This window comes from Amblyomma maculatum, chromosome 10 (genome assembly GCF_055883805.1).
Source record: "Amblyomma maculatum isolate TAMU_Amacu chromosome 10, ASM5588380v1, whole genome shotgun sequence".
In the NCBI taxonomy this organism is placed as follows: domain Eukaryota; kingdom Metazoa; phylum Arthropoda; class Arachnida; order Ixodida; family Ixodidae; genus Amblyomma; species Amblyomma maculatum.
Genome location: NC_139353.1, coordinates 106,105,073 through 106,126,854, shown reverse-complemented (window position 1 = coordinate 106,126,854; position 21,782 = coordinate 106,105,073). Strand labels below are relative to the sequence as shown.

General features: G+C 46.3%; 1 protein-coding gene across 1 annotated transcript in view; it reads right to left on the bottom strand.

Moving 5' to 3' along the window:
* LOC146177196 (ionotropic receptor coreceptor Ir8a-like) overlaps positions 1-17,544 on the bottom strand; it is an 86,778-nt gene extending 69,234 nt beyond the window's left edge. The window contains exons 1-2 of the mRNA XM_084581105.1: positions 17,203-17,544; positions 16,984-17,075 (exon numbers count right to left, since the gene is read on the bottom strand). Of these exons, the coding sequence (XP_084437231.1) occupies positions 16,984-17,051 (68 nt within the window). The 5' untranslated portion in view covers positions 17,052-17,075; positions 17,203-17,544. The remainder of the gene's footprint in view (positions 1-16,983; positions 17,076-17,202) is intronic.
* Between the last annotated feature and the right edge of the window lie 4,238 nt (positions 17,545-21,782).

Genomic DNA, 21,782 nt, shown 5'->3' with positions numbered 1-21,782 from the left:
AGCTACGGAGACAGAAGAAGAACGAGAAGAACGGCTTTCCAAGCGACGAGCTCAAGATGCAGCCAGGAGAAAAGTACACTCAGCGTCTTCGGCATCAGAATCAACGGCAGAAGCAAGTGAGGAAGTTATAAGTTTGGCCGAGAGTGTGGAATGTGCATCTCGTTCCAGCACTACTAGTTTGGAACGCCGGAACGCATCCAAACGGGAGCAACGTGCCCAGGAAACTTCGGAACAGCGGCAGCAGCGACTCGAGAAGGAACGTGAGTATCGAGAGAGGCAGGATGAAAAGCGAAAAAAAAAACGGCAAGCTGAAGAAGCACCCGAGAGACGAGAGGAACGTTTGAAGAAAACACGAGAGAAATCTCACCCAAGCTACCCGGGCTCAAGCAAACCGATGATAGCCATACTAGCATAAGCATAACCAGAGCATCACCACAAGCGGTACAATAGCGAACCCGCGTATTGCTTCGCAATTACCAGGCTTAACCAAGCTAAGCCATAGCCAATTTTTATTCTTGACAAGTACCACTGGCGATGGTCACGAGCTGGTAGCAGGCTGGACAACATCAACCGCAAACATTCCGTCCACTTGGGCGTAAATGGCTTTCCTGTTTCTTAAGAGACCGTAAAGATTTCGGCGTACAGATAATGGGGCCTCCCAGGGTGTGGTGAGATGCTTGGCAACAGCAGTGCGATCGACTATGGAAACGGCGGTGAAGCACTCTGCGAATTTTACGAGAAGAGCTAAGAGGAGGTACTTCGAAATGGTTGTCAATGTTGGGTTATGACTGCTTCCATCGCTGCTGCTTACAAAACGTAGAGCAGGGGTCAAGCTCAACCGCCACCTTACAGCTAGGTTCAGATGACCGCGGAGGAAGTGTGAAAGATGCCGCACCTTTCCTTTCATGTATTTCAATTTATTTTAAGTTGGTTTGACATGAACGCTGTGAATGGGAAAACCTGTTTCAGAAAGATAACACAAAAAGAACTTGAAATTATGCTGAATAGAATGTATTTTGCATATTCCAGCTAGCTTTAAGAATTACAAAATTCCTTACGCAAAGATTTGCGTTAACTTGCCCATTTGGAATGTTGAGGTCGGACAGACCCATACTTCAAAGAAGAAGGACATATTAACTGTTGTGTATATTGTGAGCCCTCGACGGATCTTCTTTCATTTGTACATACAATGATCTTCTTCTTCCTCTTGTACATACCATCATCATCGTCCCGCGGCGCCGGCTCCGGCGCGCGATTGAGTTTTCTCCATCAGCTTAAACGCTGACACGGCATACCTTGCCTTGCCTTCACGACCTTGCCGTCTGGACCTGGCCTTCGTTCACAAGTGGTGGAGGTGAAATTCGATCCCCTTGCTGCCTTGTGCCCCACCTCTCGCTGGACCTACGGTGCGGTCGCCGTTTAACAACTACCATCGTCATGTCAACCGAGAGCAGTCCCGACCCGATCGGACCCTCTACCTCGGCTACACCGCCGCCTCCGATGGTGCCCACACGACAACGCGACCCGCCGCTGTTCGCCGGTTGTCGCGACGAAGACGTCGATGACTGGCCTGACACTTATGAGCGCTGCAGCGCCTACAACTGGTGGGATGATGCTTTGAAATTTCTGAACGTATCTTTCTACCTTATTGAGGTAGCCAGAAATTGGTTTATTAACCGCGAGCCCCACACCACTAACTGGCCTACCTTCAAGCAGCAGTTCCGACAGTACTTCGCCGACCCGGCTGGTCGGACGGAGATAGCAAGGAACACGCTCGCTACCCGCCGTCAAGGTCCCGATGAGTCCTATGCGTCATACATAGAGGCCGTGCTGGCACTCTGTCGGCATATCAGTCCCACCATGCCGGAATCTGAACGTGTACACTGTCTTGAAGGGAATCAATTCAATGGCTTATAACGCCCTAGTTGCCCAGAATCCATCAAGTTTTGATTCCATTATAACGACCTGCCAACGCCTCGACCAGCTACAGTCATCCCGATTGCAGCCCGGCTTCACTACTGCCCCGACCTCCACTGACCTCGACCTACGAGCCATGATTCGAGCAATAATCCGCGAGGAGCTCCAAGCCTTCAGCCCTTTCTGCCGGCACGGGTGCGATCATTCGTCTCACAATGAGCAATATTTGCTTCCTGAAGTGTGAAGAAATGCAGCCTGCTGAACGGCATCTACCATGCAGTATTCTAAAGCATTTACGGTGTTGTTTAAACCGAAGCAACAATCAAAGCCACCTGTGTATGCCTTGGTCTTGTCGGTCACTCTTTTGGTGATTCAGTTTTTATTTTATAACCTGCTGTTGGCACCTGAAACTACATGCTGCTACTGGAGATTGTGAAGCGCTGCCAAGATATTGATAGCATGTCGCACTTAGACGAATGTATATGCATAGCTTCGACCTCACTGAATGTACGCAACGATAGATTCAGGGTTGTTGCTAAGTGATTTGGATTTTAATCAGGTCTTTACTATTTTTTACTCTTGGACAGCGTTTCTCACCGTCCAGATTTCGATAGAACCATTCAACGTATTGCAGTGTGACACTGGAGGTAACTTCTTGTGTATTATCATTTAGTTTCTCAAGGACATTTAATTGAGCAATCAAACCACACAATTTGTTTTAACCTTCACTACAGTATTCCAGGCAGTTCATGAGACTAGGATGTAGACATGAGACCGCTAAAGTGGGTGTTTTATAATCACGTTCGAGGCCGTTGATCAGACACGTTACAATAATGGGCTCTACACACGCAAAGGCGGGATATGGGTTTCATTTAATGTTTGGACTGCATTGAAATGTCGATTGCGGCGTTAAACGTAATCTGGACGGAGAAAAGAAAACAGATAAGGTGACTATCCTTGCCACACCGTCGCTATCGATCAGAGTTCATTTAGGGGTTATATTTTCAAGTAGAGATTTCGATTCGCAGCTACGCTCGGTTTCAGTGGAGAGTTTAGCAAAATCTTTTTGCCCGTTTCAGTGCTGGTTTTTGCTAAGTGGTTTTTTTGTAACCTAGTACTAGCGATCGGAAAATCGTTGCGGTCCTCCCGGAATCTCAGACCTGAGCTGGTCATTCATTTTAACCCAGACTTTACACAGTCGTCTCTATAGCGGTACCATCGAAGCAGCTCGATTCAGAACGAAGCAGTAAGCATACCGAGAATTATATACATATGCAGACATTTATGGTACGCCGCACTTATTTCAATGAGCGATTTCTAGAAGAATAATTCTCAATAGTATTATTTCCTGTGATACATTAACTAGGACATGCTTATCGCTCTTAGATGTATTACCATTTCCAATCAGGTCTCTGCTGCCATTTTTCATCCCCTATTTTCAATATAAGAGAGCAAATGCGTCGGTTGCTTCGTAAAACACAGCCTATCAAAACGTTCATCAATCTATGCCTAGACGATGAACATTACGAGATCAAGACACAAAATCCTCGCGTAATTACTTTCTTCTAAAGCAACCGAATATTTACCACCTTCATTTTTCCCCACACTGGATTACATGGTCTGCACAGTCTGCTCAATTGCTGTTAGATTTTATTTGAGGGAGGATTTATTGCTTCTAAGTTTCCCATCGCGGAGCTACGTCCAAACGTCTCATAGGAGAGCTATTTTCGTGAAATATTATTTAGGAAGGTGCAGAGTAGGATACCTAATTTACACTACTAATCTTGCAGTCAAATTAATTGAGCTGGAAGTTAGAAGTGTCAGGGCTTTTTCGTGGGTCTTAGGTTGGGTTTTATGAGTACTAGTTTATTTTCTGAATAATATAATTGAACCTATTGTGAACACCGGGCTAAGGTGGAGTTGCACTACATAAACAAACCGTAACAATATATTGTAAATCGAAATAAATACTTGTTTGTAGATGAAACCTTGAGTTCCCTACTGAAAAATCCTGTATAAAATCTATACAGGAAATTGTATGGAGGTTTATTGTACACGATCTGGGATAAAGATTGGGGGCAATTTCAGGAAATTCCTGTAGTGCCCAAGAAAGTCCGGAATGAAACCGCGCGGAGATCTCATACGAGAATGTCCTGTATGGGTGAAGGCCCTGGTTTCAGAAAAACAAAACGCGTCCCCAGGTTGGAAAAACCATGCAACAATATACAATAACATGACTACATTTAAAAATAAATAAAAATAATATAAACAAGAACTCCGAGAAACGCCATGCAGTGCTAACACAGTTAACCCAGTAACCAGGTTTTCATAAAAGTGTTCTTGCGCCACACACGTTTACCTGTATGAACCCTTTTTGCGCATTTCAAAAGGTTATTATTAAATTGACATTGAACGAAAGATTTGGCGTAATCTGTGGTAATTAAATGTTAAGACAAAGCATGTAAATGCGTTTCAAGCCTTGAAGTCTATCAAAGGAAGCTGAGGAACTTGAAACATCTGCTAAATATTGAACATGATTTTGCAAGCTCCGGCTCCATTACAAATCATGGCAAAACTTATGGCAGAAACCAATCTTTTCTGCACATTTATTCTACCTAGAAAATATATGCAAAAGCCTACCGCTACTCTGGAATCTCAGTGAAGTAGACTATAATGATAAGTGCACCGTGAGACAAAACAGGGATCCGAAAGACAGGCATGTACCCGACTTGAATTCGTCAATAGCCAATTTCGGGGGAACCAATATCTAATTACGCAGGTAGAATGTACGCAGTAATCTGAAGCATTGTGACAATAAGTCAAGTAGAATTGATTGACGAAAGAGAGACAAGATTGGTACACTTCATAATCGTGCACTGTAAGGGCAAGTGGCTCAGTTTCTTGAAGCGATACCTATTGGAAAGAAGCCGAAGTGCGCCAGGGAGAAGTTCACTAGCAATGTGAGCATATGTTGAACCACGTATCACCTCTGCGCGTACATTTCATGCTTTACTTTGTACAGCACCATATGATTGCCTGAAAATTCAAAACATGTGTATGTCAGCTTGTTTCATGGCTTGAAGTGGAATTAGGTCACTTTCTGCACATTCCAGTAGCCTAAGTGTTCAGCGTCACCATATTTTCGCGGGCTATATTGCACTTCCAAATCAAGAAGCGTCAATGCGATAATATTTTGCATGACGATAACGTGCATAGAAAAAAGCTAATATATGCACTTTACTACAAATAAGTAAGCCAAAAGGGAAAAGTTCTTTATTCGCTATTAAAAAGTACACGAAAAGCGGGAACTGCGAGGTGTTCACAAACATCAATTTAACGGGATTTGATATTATATATCAGATAGAAGGATCTGCTTATATGCGTGGCCATCGAGTTTTGAGTCCTGCTCTGGGCAGGGAATGTTCAGCACTGGGCACTGAAGACTGAGCTCTGCCGCCGAAAACATGTGTCATAATGAGTGCTATAGGAAGGCAGTAAACAGCCACCGCTCCAAAGGATATATAAGTAATTTATTTCTCCTTTTCTTTGCTCAAACGATTTTTTACATATATATTGATTTGTTTTTTCAGCAGCTTCATTACCTTTTGCCTTTTGTTCTTTCTTAGATCATGAGAGCTGCTGCAATTTGCAATCAGCCAGCAACAACATAAATCCCCGTTTATTTCCAAACCATACACGCCTACGCTCAGGCAATGGAATTGAGCACAGAAGTTCTTGCTTGAATCCTATTAACATTTCAAGTTTTTGTGTGTTCATTCACATTTCGAAATAAACTAAATTGCGTAGGCGGTTGCCTCTATGTCGCTTTACCGTGCCGCTTTTTTATTGCTAGGTGGTGTAATCGATGGAACACGGGGACACAGCAGGGATTGGGTTGCGTCATAACAGGATGATGATATATGCTTTACTGCATGCTGCACTGCTTGTGGTTGCAACTTCGGGGCGGCCTCCTAGCGTCAAGACTTGCTCACTGTGCCTGTCTCTATAACAGAGGTGCATGATGAGATGACAGTCGAATGCGGCGCGGAGCAGTTCGCAATCTGGATGGTACCTGCGTTCAGTCATGATGTATCAGGGAGTATCCATGAAGCCATCTTTCCAGTTACCTGAACTAAGACGCAGTTGAGGCATACCCCCACTGATAGTGCTTGAGCTTCATCCTGTCTAAAAGGCACGATTTGGGGAGAGTGACGAAATGGCAATATGTAGCTGTAAAAATTAGCATCAAACGACGCAATAATGGTGTCTATTAACGAGTAGTATCTCTAAGCCACAAGGTACCTTACAAAGTTTTCTGCTTCGAGGTTATTTGCATCAGTCGTTCTTAAAAAAGATGGTACGCAGAGGTTTTCTGTGGATTACCGCTGGCTGAACAATGTTACAAAGAAAGACCTATATCCCCTGCCACGTATCGACGATGCGCTGAATTGACTCTGCTCCGCTAAGTATTTCTCTTCAATGGACGTGAAATCGGAACACTGGCAAATAAAGGTAGATGAGAAGGACTGCGAGAAAACGGCGTTTATTACTCCGGGTGGGCTGTACGAGTTTAGGGCTATGCCCTTTGGTCTCTGCTCTGCTCCGGCTGCTTTCAAACGGCTTATGAATGCCGTACTTGCAGATCTCAACTGGCAGATATGTGTTGTTTACCTTCATGACGTTGTGGTCTTAGCTCCAAAGTTCGAGGGCACGCGCTTGAAACTGCTTTGCAAGCCAACATCCTCTGGCATTACTTTAAAGAACGAGAAGTGTCATTTTGTTTACGCCGACTTTAAGTTCTCGGGGCACGTCGTAAGCCACGCTGGTGTCCTGCTTGATCCCGAAACAAAAGGCAGCTATTGCCAACTTCCCTCCACCACAAGACCAGAAAGCTGTTCGACGATTTCTTGGCTTATGTGCTTACTACCGGCGCTATGTCAAAAATGTCGCTCGTCTTGCTGGGCCACTAACACATCTGACGAAGAAAGACACGTCTTTCACTTTGTACCACAATTACAAGCATTCCAAGAGCTTCAACGCCACCTACAAGTACCTCCTATGTTGGCTCATTTCGACGAAAACGGCGACACAGCGCTTCACACCGATGCAAGCAAAGTAGACCTGGGTGCCGTTCTAGTTTGCATCCAGGGCGGCCAAGGACGTGTGATCGCTTACGCCAGTCGCTGTCTGTCTAAAGCGGAATCGAACTTTTCTGCGACAGAGAAAGAATGTCTAGTCGTTATGTGGGCGACCTCGACATTCCAACCATGTCTTGATGGGAAACCGTTCAAAGTAGTTACTGACCACCATGCTCTTCGTTGGCTTGCGACCCTAAAGTACCCTTCAGCCCGTCTTGTAAGATGGAGTCTCCGACTGCAGGAATTCGACATAACTGTCACGTACTAGTCTGGCTGCCAGCATTCGGACGCCGACTGTCTCTCGCGTGCCTCTGTAGATCTCTCTACAGATGAAATACCTGATGATGCCATACTGTTAAGTGCGATCAGCGCAGAGTGCGTCGCTGAAAGACAATCTACAGATCCCAAACTTCGTCACATCATGGACTATCTAAACGGTGCATATACAAGCGCTCCGAAAGCTTTGAAGCGTGTTCCGTCATCGTTATGTGTGAGCGATGGTGTTCTCATGAAGAGAGAGAGAGAAAACTTTTTTGTCGGGATAGTCTTAGCGGAAGAGCCAAGTGGTCGTTATATGGTGGCTTGCGGCGACCTCTTTAGCGCGGTTTACGGCGCTCAATTGTATATCGGGGCTCGCGTTACGCATCATGTTCTACAAGGATTCTAGTGAGGGAGCTACTATGAGAGTCTTGGGAGGCGGGTCCTCTGAGCAACCCCACAGGATATGATTAAGGTCGGCTTTCTCTCCGCACTTAGTGCATCATGAGCTTATGCTGTCCGGAAATACGTGAGAGTAAACCGCAGGGTTGGGGAAGGAGTTCATTTGTAGTTTCCTCCAAACAATTTCTTGTTGTCTCGTTAGTGATTTGTGTGGTAGTGGGTATACTCTCTTAGAGAGTTTGAAGTGTTGTGTAAGGTCGCTGTATGTGAGCAATCTTTCCATTTCAAGTTCCTCGGCATTAGGTCTCACCGTTCGGCCGACAAAACCTCGAGCGTGTTGGTGAGCAGTCTCATTGCCTCGGTTCCCTGAGTGGGCAGGTGTCCATATGAGTTCTATCTCTCTGTCGATTCTGATATCCACGAGGAAGTTTCTGGCAGTATTTGATATTCTGCCACGCGAGAAGTTACGTATGGCAGATTTTGAATCGGTGACAATTATGTCCGCATCTGTTTAGCGATGGCTAAAGCGATTGCGGCTTCTTCCGCCTGGTCCGAGTAGCGGACATTGACCGAAGCGGCTGATACGCATTTACTGACGTTACTGTACTGCTTAATTACACAGATGGCAGAGGCACCTTCAGTCATATTGTAGTCCGAGGCGTCGGTATACACTACCCCATCGTGATTTCGGTACTTTTTGTTTAAGGCCCTAGCTCTAGCTCTCCTTCTCATGAAGAAAAATCTTTCCACCAGCCAAACGCCGTATCTGATTATTGTACCTATGTGTCTACGTGATGAAATTTTACAAGCTTGCCACGATGAACCAACTTCTGGACATTTGGGAGTCACCCTTATACTTGCAAGACTCAAAAAATACTACTGGCCTCTTCCTAACTCGGACGTTTCACACTATGTGAAAACATGTCGCAGCTGTCCGCATCGTAAGATGCCACCGACCAAACCAACCTGATTCTTGAAGCCAGCAGGTTTCCAGCAGGTTGGCTTGGACATGCTGGGACCATTTCCCCTTTCACACTCCGGTAACCGGTGGGTCATTATTGCTACGGATTACCTTACACGATACACGAAAACCTCCGCTCTACCCCACGGTACTGCCCTAGACGTTGCAAAGTTTTTCATCAATTACGTTGTCCTGCGCCATGGCGCACCGGAGATATTGATCGCTAACAGAGGTGCCGCATTCACAGCCGAATTGCTGCAGCATAATTTGATTCGCAGTCATACCGAACACACGAAGGCGACATCATACGATCCTCAAACGAACGGCTTGACTGAACGCTTGAACAAACCACTCACTGACACGCTCTCAATGTACGTCAACGTAGAACACAAAAAGTAGGGTGAAATGATACCGTACGTTACCTTTGCATACAATACGGTGGTCCAAGAAACAACGAACATGACATCTTTCCGTCTAGTCCAAGGCCGTGAGGTGAGCACGATGCTTGATGCCATGTTACCACATCTAGAAGACGACAACTAGCAAGTAGATGTTCACTGCTTTCTGCACCTCGCTGAAGAGGCCCGTCAGCTGGCCAGGCTGCGAATTCAGAACAAGCAACGTCACGATGTCTATCAATACAACCGCCGACACCGTGATGCCCGGTACACAGCTGGAGACAGTGTCTGGACTTGGTTTCCTGTACGTCGATGAGGCCTCAGCGAGAAACTTGTGTCGTTAATTGGCCCGTACAAAGTAGAAAGACAAGTTGGAGACCTGACCTATGAGGTCGTTCCTGATTGATTTAAAAAGTCGCGACGCTAGCGCTCCCTGAGGGGGTCCACGTGGTCCGCCTGAAATTGTACTACGACAGATAGTGTTGACCATTTTTGTGCGCCGAGCAACTGACCTTCGTGCATTGTTTTTTTTTCTTATCCCTACCCACACTTCCAGCATCGGGGCGATGCGTCTGGTACCTGGGGAGGGGGGGGGGGGGGGGCGATGACACGGTGCAGTCTTTGTCTTCACTCTGCGCTGATCGCGAGCGCGTGCCTCCTCGAGGCGAAGAAACCGAAGTTCTCCCGTTGAAGCGGGCCTACGAGTTTTCTGTCGCTCTGTGCACTGTGCCTTCTGTGACTCCTGTGTCCCGCGGTGACTTCTGACCAGACTTCACACCATGAAAATATGTCCTGCCTGCGTACTCAGCAGCGCAATGCGTTTGCAACATGTGTATCACATTTCGGGAAGTTTGGCGGGAAGTGCTCTCTTCCCACGCGCAGCTCTTTTACACAAGAACAAAAATATACTCAGCCATAGGATGTCATTATTACGGAATAATAAAGGAGTTTGTAATGTTTCTATGGTTCGTAAACATCTGTCCACTTAAACGCATGAGTTAAACGTATTCTCGAACAATTCCAAGGCACATCGAATAGCTGCTGGCTATGCCAATTTTATTAAAATATTTTTATATATTGATGTTGCTCATTCGCGGGCAGTTAAGTCTGCCTTATCAGAACCTCATGGCATGCGATTGTCAAAACGGGGGTCAGTTCAACGTATGCGTCTGCACTGAGGCTGTGGATCACAACAAACAGATGCCCATCATGTCTGCAACCACCATGATTCAGAATTCACAAATATTATTTTATTATTTCGAGAAGCTAGAACGGGCGGTTCAGCACTGATGTGTAACTACGAGCCGTTTTTCTGCGCCTTCACGCGCTCACCGCCTGCTACGCCGCAGTCAGACGGTAAGTGTTGTAGTAAAGTGCGGTGGACTAACTCGCATGTATCGGTCTCTACACAACTTGCTTCGCCGTCATGCTACTCCTGTTTGCTCAAGAACGGTAGCCATGGGATTGCAGCGCTACAATTTCTGAAAACGAATTTCTATATGGTTTGTCGAACATTATGACAGCTCTGTAGCAGCAGCCAAAGTACTGGCAAATAAATATCGCAGGGGCTGTAGTGAGGGTTGGTGGTATCTCGACACCGCAGGCGCATAAGATTTCCAAACTACAGCCATCGCACTGCACGTGGTATTGTATACTGTAGCCTCCACAGATGCAATGTAGAAAAGATATTTAAACACTTGCCCGGGGCCGTTTCTGCCATTATTGGCGAAAGTATGTCTCTTGATGGATATTGGAAATGGCGTACTGAAGGGGTCATACTGAGATGTACCTCCTGAAGCAACGCAAACCTTATGACTACCATGCATCAAATCTTTCGACTACTCTAACACATCACGAAGAAACATCACGGCATGCGAGGACTAATTCTCGAGCCCCTAGTACAGGCATTCATCTTAGCCACATTTTATACTCTCTACAGTAACTCTACCTCATGAAAGCAGCAATAGAAAAAGTCGGTGTACTCATCGGATAGGCTTCGAAGGCAGCACGCGGATTACCAAAACGCACCCCCTCTCTCCTCCTTAACATAGGAGTACACCACACCCTGAGCGAATTCTTTCAGGCTCATTGCGTAGCCTAAATTCGTGGACATTTCTCCAGGAGACTTCCAGTATTTGTATAAGCGGCCCATGTACCCCCTGATTTCGCAATAACTGCATCACGTGCGACGTTTGTACTGAACCAAATGCTTTTTCGTTATCAATGAATGCTTTATATCAGGGCTAGGCATATTCCACTTCACTTTCTGCCATTAAAGTGGTATCATCCGCATACCTAAGGTTGTTGATACGTTTTCCAGCAATCTTCACTCCATCTGAAGACTCGTCCACACCGGTCTTCCTTATGATGCACTCTGCATATAGGTTAAATAAGCAGGGCGACAGTATGCAGCCTTGCCTCACTCCTTTCTAAATCGGAAACCAATCAGTAAGACCATGCCCAGTTCTGACTGTGGTCTCTTGCCCTTCAAGAGACTTCTGATGCGCGTACAAGAAGAGAGTGAGAAGTTTGGGCTTAAGCTGAACATTAAAAAGACAAAAGATCATGGCATCTTGCCCTATCAAGTCCTGGACAATCAAGGGACAACAAGTGGAAGCTGTGACAGATTTTCTCTTCTTGGGCTCCAAGATTACCCCGGAAGGAGACTGCAGCCATGAAATTAGGAGACGCCTGCTTCTGGGAAAGAGAGCCATGGTTAGCCTTGACCGCCTAGTAAAGAGCAGAGACACTAGTCTGTCAACCAAGATCCGTATAAATCGTGCTATGGTATTTCCAGTTGTGATGTATGGATGCGAGAGTTGGACTGGGAATAAGGTTGAGCGACAAAGAATTGACGCGTTTGAATTGTGATGCTGGCGGAGACTCTTGAGAGTTCCTTGGAATGCCAGAAGATCAAATCAGTCGATACTGTCGACCATAAACCCTGACTGCTTATTGGAGAGTATAATTCCAAAGTTAAAGCTCATATTCTTTGGTCATCTGATGAGAAGAGAGGAGTCGCTGGAGAAAGATTTGATGTTGGGAACGGTTGAGGGTCGCCGGAGAAGGGGTAGGGAGCGAACGCAATGGTTATATGGCATCCTCGAGGCGCTGCAGATGAAGTTATGTGATGTTAGGAAGATAGTGAGAGACCGGAAAGCGTGGCGTGACATGGTCTATAGGGTCACGAAGAGTCGGACACGACTGAACGACTGAACTGAACTGAGGCATATTCAGAGCATTTGTATATCAACTGGTTGACTGTATAGATATGATCGATAGTAACTATTCTTTCTGAAAGCCTGCTTGATCCTTCGCTCGATTATGACTAAGGCTGTCCTGATTCTGCTAGCTGTTCACTAGTAAATACATTGTACATAACGGATAGTAATCTGAGTGGTCTGAATTTTTTCAAATCCTTGGTGTCCCCTTTCTTATGACTTAAGATAATACTAGCCTTCTTCCATGGTACAGGTACCATCGATGACACCAGGCAATGCGTATACAGAGTGGCCAGTCTTCCTAGCAAAACACCCCAAGTCCTTCATCACGACTGCAGGTAACTGATCCTGCCAAGCTGCTTTCCCCCTTTTCATAGTTGCTAAAGCTTTCTTATGCTCGTCTCAGCCGCTTCAACGCATTTCGATCTGGGCGAAACTCTTGGCGTCTGCGTGCTCTGTAGTGTCAGTGCACGCTACTGGACCGTACTTGGACGAAATTTCCGGACCCTCGACTACAGCATCTCTCATAGCCTTAATTTAACTCGGACGTTAAGCCCTGTAAATGAAACCTACTTTGGCTCGTGAATTTCTTCGCTCCGTCACACTGGCAACGACGACGCGGTTCAATAGCCGAACGGTCGCATAAACGCTGCACTCGAAATAAACCACTTATGAATTCTTCACATTGGGCTTCTCGCTAGCCGGCCACCTATACATAATTTTATCGCGTTTCCATTTGGAGGAAATGCAAGAGGCACATGCGTGCTGTGGAAGCAAGGATTCAGTTCAGTTCAGTGCAGTCGTTCAATCGTGTCCGACTCTTCGTGACCCTATGGACCATGTCACGCCACGCTTTCCGGTCTCTCACTATCTTCCTAACATCACTGCCTCTGCACTGCCTCGAGGATGCCATCTAACCATCGCGTTCGCTGCCTACCCCTTCTCCGCTGACCCTCAACCTTTCCCAGCATCAAATCTTTCTCCAGCGACTCCTCTGTTCTCATCAGATGACCAAAGTAGCTGAGCTTTAACTTTAGAATTTGACCCTCCAATGAGCAGTCAGGGTTTATGGTCGACAATATCGACTGATTTGATCTTCTGGCAGTCCAAGGAACTCTCAAGAGTCTTCGCCAGCACCACAATTCAAACGCATCAATTCTTCGGCGGTCAGCCGTTTTCACGGTCCAACTCTCGCATCCATAATCACAACTGGAAAGACCATAGCACGAGTTATACGGATCTTGGTTGGCAGACTAATGTCTCTGCTCTTTACTAGGCGGTCAAGGCTAACCATTGCTCTCTTTCCCAGAAGCAAGGATTAGTTTTACCCATAATTAAAACCGAATAATATGAGCTGGCTTTTTAACCTTAGCTGTTGAGCAGTATGATGTCATCGTTCAAAGTAAGCCGTTCTGATGGGGGCGTCGTTTTTCTGCTCGACAATTATCGGATCCCAGTAAATAACTCCCACATCGATGGAACAACTGCAACTCTTCATGGGTATGAAGTAAAACCAAGTCGATGTACGCGTGCTTAGTATCTCTACACAACGTGGCGATCCAGACCTTCCAGATGCTATCTAGAGATGCGGCTGTGTAGAGATGAGACTGTGCCTACGTTCTCAGAAGCAATAAATTGCAACGCCAGACGCGCTGTTATGACACCGTTATTAGTGGCAGAGATACAACCAAACACTATTGAAAATTTCTGTGTAAGTTTCATATTTGATTTGGTATACCGGCTTATTGTGCAGGCTGAGCTGGCGTGTAACCGGCTCCAGCAGTGATTCCTAAATGTCCGGAATGGTCGGTCTTTCAAGAGTAAAAAGTTGCTCTATGGTGGAAACATACGCACATATTTAAAAGTACATGCCTCTATTTCAAGAGAGAAAAAACGTAAACCGAGAAAAAAAAATTTAGCGCCCGCCACAGTACGTCCCAGGAAAAACAGCATCGCGGCACTGAACAAAGAAAGAGTGGACAATAGTATCCGGCGTGTTACATATGCGGAAACTCACATTCCACGGCACAAAGTTCTGCTTGGCATGATGCCATGCCTAAACAGGGAGCGTTGATGTGTGCAGGTTTTAAAAAATACTATCTGCGAACTGAATGCACAAGTGCTTAAAGTGATTTAAAAAAAAATTTTTGTCAAGACACTCCTGATAACATTCCTGATACAAACTCTGATAAGATTGCAAATACAGAGGTATGCAGAACAAGACTCAGTAATAACTTCGGTCTCCTTCCTTCGGGATAGGCTTTACAGGTAAGCCGAAAAATAGCGCGCCGTAAAAAAATTGAACTTGACTGAAAACTACTTAAGGAATCCCCATTGAGCCCCTTCATGCGCCTGTCCAGTCGGTGCAAATATGTAAGGCAAGTGATGACTACAACGCCTAATAAGCACAGGTACTAAAAAGGAATGATGTGCCTATAAAAAAACACGAGAAACTGGCTGGTGTACGAATAAGTGAACAAGACCTTAGCCACCATATGCTATTTGAAGAAACAGGTTATCACGACGCATGGGTTGCCATTTCCGAGCTCCATACGAAAGTTGCGAATATTTTATGTATAACCTGCACTTTATTTCTCGCACATTATAGAATTTGCAGTACGTATAGGCAAGCTTAGCAAACAAGAATGTTTGCAGATTTACGCGCGAGCGAACACCGAAAGTTCCCCATCAATCTACTTCTGGGTTTGTTCCTACAGCTACGATTTCTGGATACCATTGCGCGCCACTGTTGCTAACCTATTACAGAGGAACCCCCAGGTAGTGCAGGGGTCACAATCCCAACTTATGCCCCCCAAAATGATAGGCCTCTTACCCCACTCACCCAACCAGAAAACTGACGCCACTGACATAACCAGATAACTTTGGATTTTTCTAAATGAAGCTCCGCACCGGATACCGAGCAAAACTGTTTAGTGAATTGCCAAGTCTTAAGTACGCTCTTTATGTGAGAACAAGAAGTGCGGCGTCATCAGTATAAGCCACTCTGAATTTCCCATTGCGCCTAAGAGAAACCTTGAACAACAGCATTGTTAATAGTGCTGAGACTTATTGATTGAAGCACGTGTTTCTTGAAAGCTCTGAAAAATGCGCTGCAATAAAGCTTGGCTCTGAAGCCTAAGTCAACAAACTCTCCCAGCTTTGCCCCGAGGAAAGCGAGGGCCGCGTTGTCGAGACAGCGGAAGGACCCAGTCGATGTATCTGGCCGGGCGAAGGGCAATTGGAATTTCGGTGAGAGCCCTGACTCGAATGTCAAAATAGTCTTCACAGTCCCATACTATATGGGCAGCAGTAGCTGGACGTTGGTAGTCACGGCACGTCCGTTCGTTTGGTCACTGTGCAAGAATATATGACTCAATGACGGGGTATGAAGGGTTAGTTGCGAGGCGGCGGACTAATGTACGTGGCCCTCGATAACTCCTCCGGCATAGGGGGAATAGTGTGTGCCTGTTCCTCGGCGCATTCCTCTCCCATTTCGGAGGTGCTAAAGAGCCCTGCGCCGTCAATTTCTCGTGATTATGTTAACGGTGGAGGATTCCAACAGGCAGGTTTTTGTACCCTCTATGATGAAAAGTCAGTTCGACGCGGTTGATACTTTGCGTGCTGCTGCTAGAGCCTCTCTGTTGGCCAACTCGTTGCCTTCAATGACTTCGTGTTCAGGCACCCAAGTAATCGTCTTTCTAATGTTAAGCTTGAGATTGAGGTCGTCAAATGTCGCTAATACATCACTGGTTATTTTAAGGCGCGTTGACAGATTTGAGGTTACTTGTCTACACACTTCACACGCGCGAGTCGAGTCCGTGAAGAGATAGATTCTGCGTTTGGGGTCATATTTTAGGAAAGGTTTGTTGAACCCACTACGTGGCTTTTAAAAGGGCTGCAAGCTCTACTTCTACAGTCTCGACGTCATCGACGATCGTCAGTGAGGATGTGTTCACACAGGATGGTTGACATCGACACACGCCACCGGTCGGTGGCACTTGGGAACAGCACTGTTGCTGTTACTGACATCGGTTTTGGGAAGTACTGTCCCAGCCATAGCAGTACATATTTTTGTGGTAGTAGTTGTTGGTTTGCTACACTGCGGCTATGCGCCTTAGCGAAACGCTTGCGTCTTTACTAGTTACCACCGTGTGGAGCCATATTTCGTGGCAATGCCAAGGGTTCAAGAATAGCGCCAACTGTAAGGGCTACGATGAGCATCCTTGGTCAAACGATGATTTCAGTGTAATCGGGTTGGTTAGCCCTTAGTTAACAATTACCTTATGGGACTCCTTATAGCACAGCCTTATGCCCGTAAGCAACATACCGCCAATATTTGAATGCAAGATGAATCTGAATTAGAGCTACATGGTGAGCCTCTTCAGATACTGTCTCCACGTTGTTATAGGTTTTTGTAGTGCAGCCGGTAATGACACTAAGCTGGCGCATCCCTGTTAAGGTTCTGACTACTAGCTGCATACGGCCACAACTAGCCTTAACGAAAATTTTGCAATCTACATTGCACAAGGCACCTTTCAGCACACTTCAAGCGATTCCTGTCTTTGCTCTTTGTGATGAACATGTATGCCTAGATTAAAAAGTGCCAGTCATAAAACCAGCACCTTAAGATGCTTAGGAAAATTTAGAACAGAACAGGCGCAAGGCAAGGAAAAAATGGCTGGGGTTACCTGGGTCGAGCCACTGCCAGCTGAGACGGTTGAACCCGGCTCCATCGGCGAGAAATCCGCAGTGACATCGTCCTGCACGCCGCCCCACGTAGCTGTAATCAATCCACGAAACGAGAGTGGGGAACTCACAGTAAATGAACCGCCTGACAATTCAGAAGCAGAAGTTGTAAAGCGTGGCGGAGATGTAGTCAGGCTAGTAGATGACAAATTGGTGATTACCGAGATCAGTGTTGTTGTAGATTACACTCGCGGAAAAACTAAGTGGCTCTCATGGAAATTGCGCACCCCACGAGAGTTGAACCGCGAAGGCAGACCCATAAAGCGGAAGCTGTCGAGAGCTATACTTGTGAAGTCGAAAGTGAGCATGACAGCCAGGATAGGAGCCATGAATGTTCGTGTCCTGACGCGCTCAAATGTATTGGCGAAATCAACAACGCTAGTGCAAGCATGGGCTTAACGCGATCCGAAGCGCCCGAGCTGTCGGACGAACTTGATCGTGCGCCGGTTAGCGCTGAGCGATGCGGCACACCGGCGGATCAGGGTAACTTGAGTGGCTGCCTGCATAGGATATGCCTAGCTCGTGGGCTAACGTGAGCGAGCCTTGTTCGGGCGCGACCGGTAGTGCGTCATGCGCTGCTGGCCGCAATGCAAGTGCGGCGCCGCACTCCGACGATGCCTGCGCCATACCCGCTCCGGTTACAGGCAGAATAAAAGAGCTGCACCAAAAGAAAGAAAACAAGCATTTGAGTGCTGGCGCCGAAAAGAGCGGAAAGGCAGGTGCATGAAAGAATGCTGTCATCGAAAGGTGAGAAAACGCAAACGATTGCGAAAGGAAAAGAAGCGGCGATCCCAGCAGCGCCAATGCACCCGTGTCGAGAAAATGCGCGATTAGTGCGCAAAGAGTAAGGAACAAGACACATCGTTCAACAAAGCGAGCAACTTGTGAAAGTCTGTTCTTTCACGCACAAAGTGGAAAGAAAGGTCTCATAGAGAAATGGACAGCCGAAGTTGTAGCGGAGGGAGGAGATCCAAACCGCCCGAATACTTACTGCTAGTCGTTCTGCTGCTTACGGAAGAGAGCAGCACAGTGCGAACTCGGATGCTTTGAGTCATGCGTTCGAGACATAGCTACCTACGACGAGCATTTCGTCGCTAACGGTAACTTGTAGGCAGTAGGACATGTCCATCCAAAATACAACAGTTGTGAAGTAACTATGTAATGAAAAAACTGTACCCTGCCCAACATATCTACAAAGCAATGAGGTACTACATGAGAATGAGAAGTACATGTACTTGGGGGAAAAAAGGATCAATAAACAAACATGGCCATAATACATGAAAGGTGTCTAAGAATAACAGCTTTATAGGCAAGATAATAAACTCGATTTTTTCTGGAGCAGAAAGACGACAGATGTATTAGTGAAGCCTCGCTGAGTTCACGTAGAAAAGAATTTACTTTTATTGAGGAATCTTCTTGGGTAATGGAAAAAATCGAGTTTATTATCATGCCCAAAGCTGTTATTCTTAGACACCTCTCATGGTATTGTGCCCATGTTTGTTTATTGGTCCTTTTTTCCCTCAAGTACATGTACTTCTCTTTCTCATGTACTTCGTTGCTTCGTAGACATGTTGGGCAGGTTAGAGTTTTTTCAATACATAGGGACTTGATCGGGGCAAAATTAAATGACCTTCTTGCTTCCTCAGTTGTGGTTTACAGTCCAAGGGATTTCAAAGGGACTCTTTTTCATTGGTGATTATTACTTTCCCTTGCTATTTAATGCATCAATAACGTGCAGAATTGCTGCTTGAACCTTGTGTACTGCATTCTACCCTTGTCTTTTGTTGTAGTGGGAGCAAAAGAGGGACCGCAATTTAGCTAACTGAATTTGAAATTTTGCCTCTGTCTGGTCGTTGACGGGTTACCGAGCGTACTTGCTAGTGTTGGGTTTTGCCTGTTGTCGGTTGATTTGGAAGCCGCAGAACAGTCTACCACTACCAGTGGCGAGAGGCAAGGGCATCGGAGCGACCTGAGCGAAGTTGATCGACGTGCTCCGGCAAGAAGGCTGTCGGCAGAGATCCTGACCTGGAGAGTGGAACCCGAGGCACGTGAGACTACCTGGCGCTCAGACACTGGACGTGAGCTTAGGGGAACTTGACGAATGAGCGCGTCCGGCATCAGAGCCACATGCGAGCAGCTCGTCTTCCCAGCGCATTGTCTGATGGCGGGGGTGCTGTTGTGCCCGACCAAAGCCGCCCATAAATTCAGCCGGACGCCAAACTTCACGGGCGAACGCCTCCTTCACAAAATTCGGATACTGTTCTGCAAAGCGCCGGTGCACTGGAGACGAGCCGTGCCAAGGGGAGAGAAGCGCCGTGTTTGAATATGAGCTGAGCATCAGCTCGGCGCCGTGTCCCTGGCGGTGAACCCCTTCTCGCCCCGCGGCATATTTGAAGCAAGAGCGCAGACAGCTCTCCCATTGAAAGCGTTAATTGTTGGGCTAGTTGGTGATCAGTCTCAAAATTCATCTTGTTAGCGCAAAATGACAGGACACACAGAAGGAAGACACGTACACCATTGGCCCTGCGGAAGTGCTGCCGTCGGATTGGACAATTTAAGCGTCAACGGTTTTTCGGTTTACGGTGACTCAAGAGCTTCCGCTCGATACTCCGAGAGTGAGTTCCTCACTAGCGCCATCGGGAGCAGTTCGCCCCCTAAGAGAGCGGACGCGGAGGAATCTCCCCGGCCGTCGCTGCGCGTGGACAGTCGCGTATGGGTATGTTAGCTTTCGGCCCCAGAGCCGATCTCGTTGTGTAAATGCCTGTAAATGGTGTATAAAGCCTTTTCTTCATCTCACCTGCGCCGACTCGGATTCATCGCTACCGCCCAGGGAGCTGACAGCCCTCGTTCACAAAACGGGTGACGAGCGCTACGCAACCAACTCCTTAGCACAATCCTGTTGACGGTGGACTACTTTGTGATAACCCCACCGGCACATACCTACATAACACTTTAAAATGTATTAAAGAGCCATCGAAAAAAGGCAGCCTTAACCATCACCCGCTATAACTCATAACAAATATTTCGATTGTGAAATGATAGGCTTAGCTTCGTTCCTCCGGCCTCTCGGTTGCGATAGAATGTCAATGATAACGTCGCCGCGGTGGCTCAGAGTTCGGGAGCTAGACTACTGAACACAAAGATTCGAGACAAAATCTTGGCCGTGGCGCTCGCTTTTACATGGAAACAAACAGCAAGGCGCCCGCATACTGTGCGAGGTGAGTGTAGGTTAAAGAATCCCAGGAGGTAGAAATTTCAGGACACCTTTACAAAGGCATCTATAAATAGTCTAAGATGCTTCGGGAAGGTAATCCATACATATTAAATCATGTATTCAATCTTGAAGAACGCTACACAAAGTGCTGAATTCGAATATCTCAGCTTCTGCTGAGTGAAAAATCGCCCGAGAAAAAAGGAAGACTTGTTCATCTTAACCAATTTGTGCCATTAAGTTCTAAATCTTACCATTCCCGGAAAGTTCTCATAGCCTAGAGCGTCAATTATTACGATAACAACAAAATGCTACTATGAGCTTTGCTTTTGTTTTTCATTCAGTGGGAGAGCACTCAAAGTTTACCGGTTGCTTTTGATAGTTCATCGGAAGTTTCGGATGTATAATTCTGTTCAGAAATATTACAAGTGCCCGGATAATGTGGTCACTGTATATTGCAGCGAAACCTTCAAAACTATATTTGTTGTTTTTTAACAGCCGCCGGCATATAGGCTTATCGCTCTGATTCTGGACCGCGTATCAGTTCCGTAATCTTTGTTTGTTAATGCTCGATGTGGCGAGTCACACCTTTATCAGTTTCGTTGTAGCGCAAGATGCACCTAGATCTGTCTCGCAGGTTCCGGCCACTCGGATGTCTTTCCACAATGTTCCAGCCCATGCTGGTAGCAGTTTGCGACGTTATCTAGATTGCTCTGTGCAGCCTTTAAATTGAGCGTTGACGAGTGTGACGGGCTTTCTTTGTTCGACGATCGACCAACACGTTTGCTGCTATCGCCGCCGCCGAGTTGCTTAGTTCTTTTGCGGGCGCAAGTCCGCCCAATAAAGAGGTAATTTCCGTACCATCAAGCTTGTGTCTTCATTTGTGTCGTGGACCCTGGTCACCACCACGTGACAATATTATCTATCGTGAGTGGTACGAAAGCAATGCAGCCAGCCCAACCTCACGGATCGAGGAACCTATTGTTCTCGCAAGATAACAGCTCTGTGAGCAAAGGAAATACATGGGCAGTATGCCCATGTGTTTCCTTTGCTCACAGACTCCTTCAATACAGAAGGCTTGCACCTCTTATCTTCTTTGTGAGACACCCCGCCGGCGAGTTCGCGTAGCAGGCGGGTAATTGTGTACTATACGAGTGACTGGCCTTATGTCATTAAGAACAAATGTCCTGATGTCTTCAAAATAAAATAGCTGTTCTAATCGCCGCAGCAGTGAATAATCGTTGACCATATACAAGAATGTATTTAACACAATAACGATTTATTTAACGCGACACCTGATGCAGTTTCTTGGAGTTAATCTCACACGTTTTAAACACACTCATCCCGCTGTTACTGAGAAGGATGGAGCCTGCATTCGCGCACATTCCTAATGAAGGTATCAAGATTGTTTCGCTGCTAAATCAGTGAGAAACATCGATGTTAATGCAAAGAATATTTCAGCCACTCTTTCCACTGTGCTGGAAAATACTAAGACAAAATGTACTTCGATAGTAAGTTAAACATCAGCTA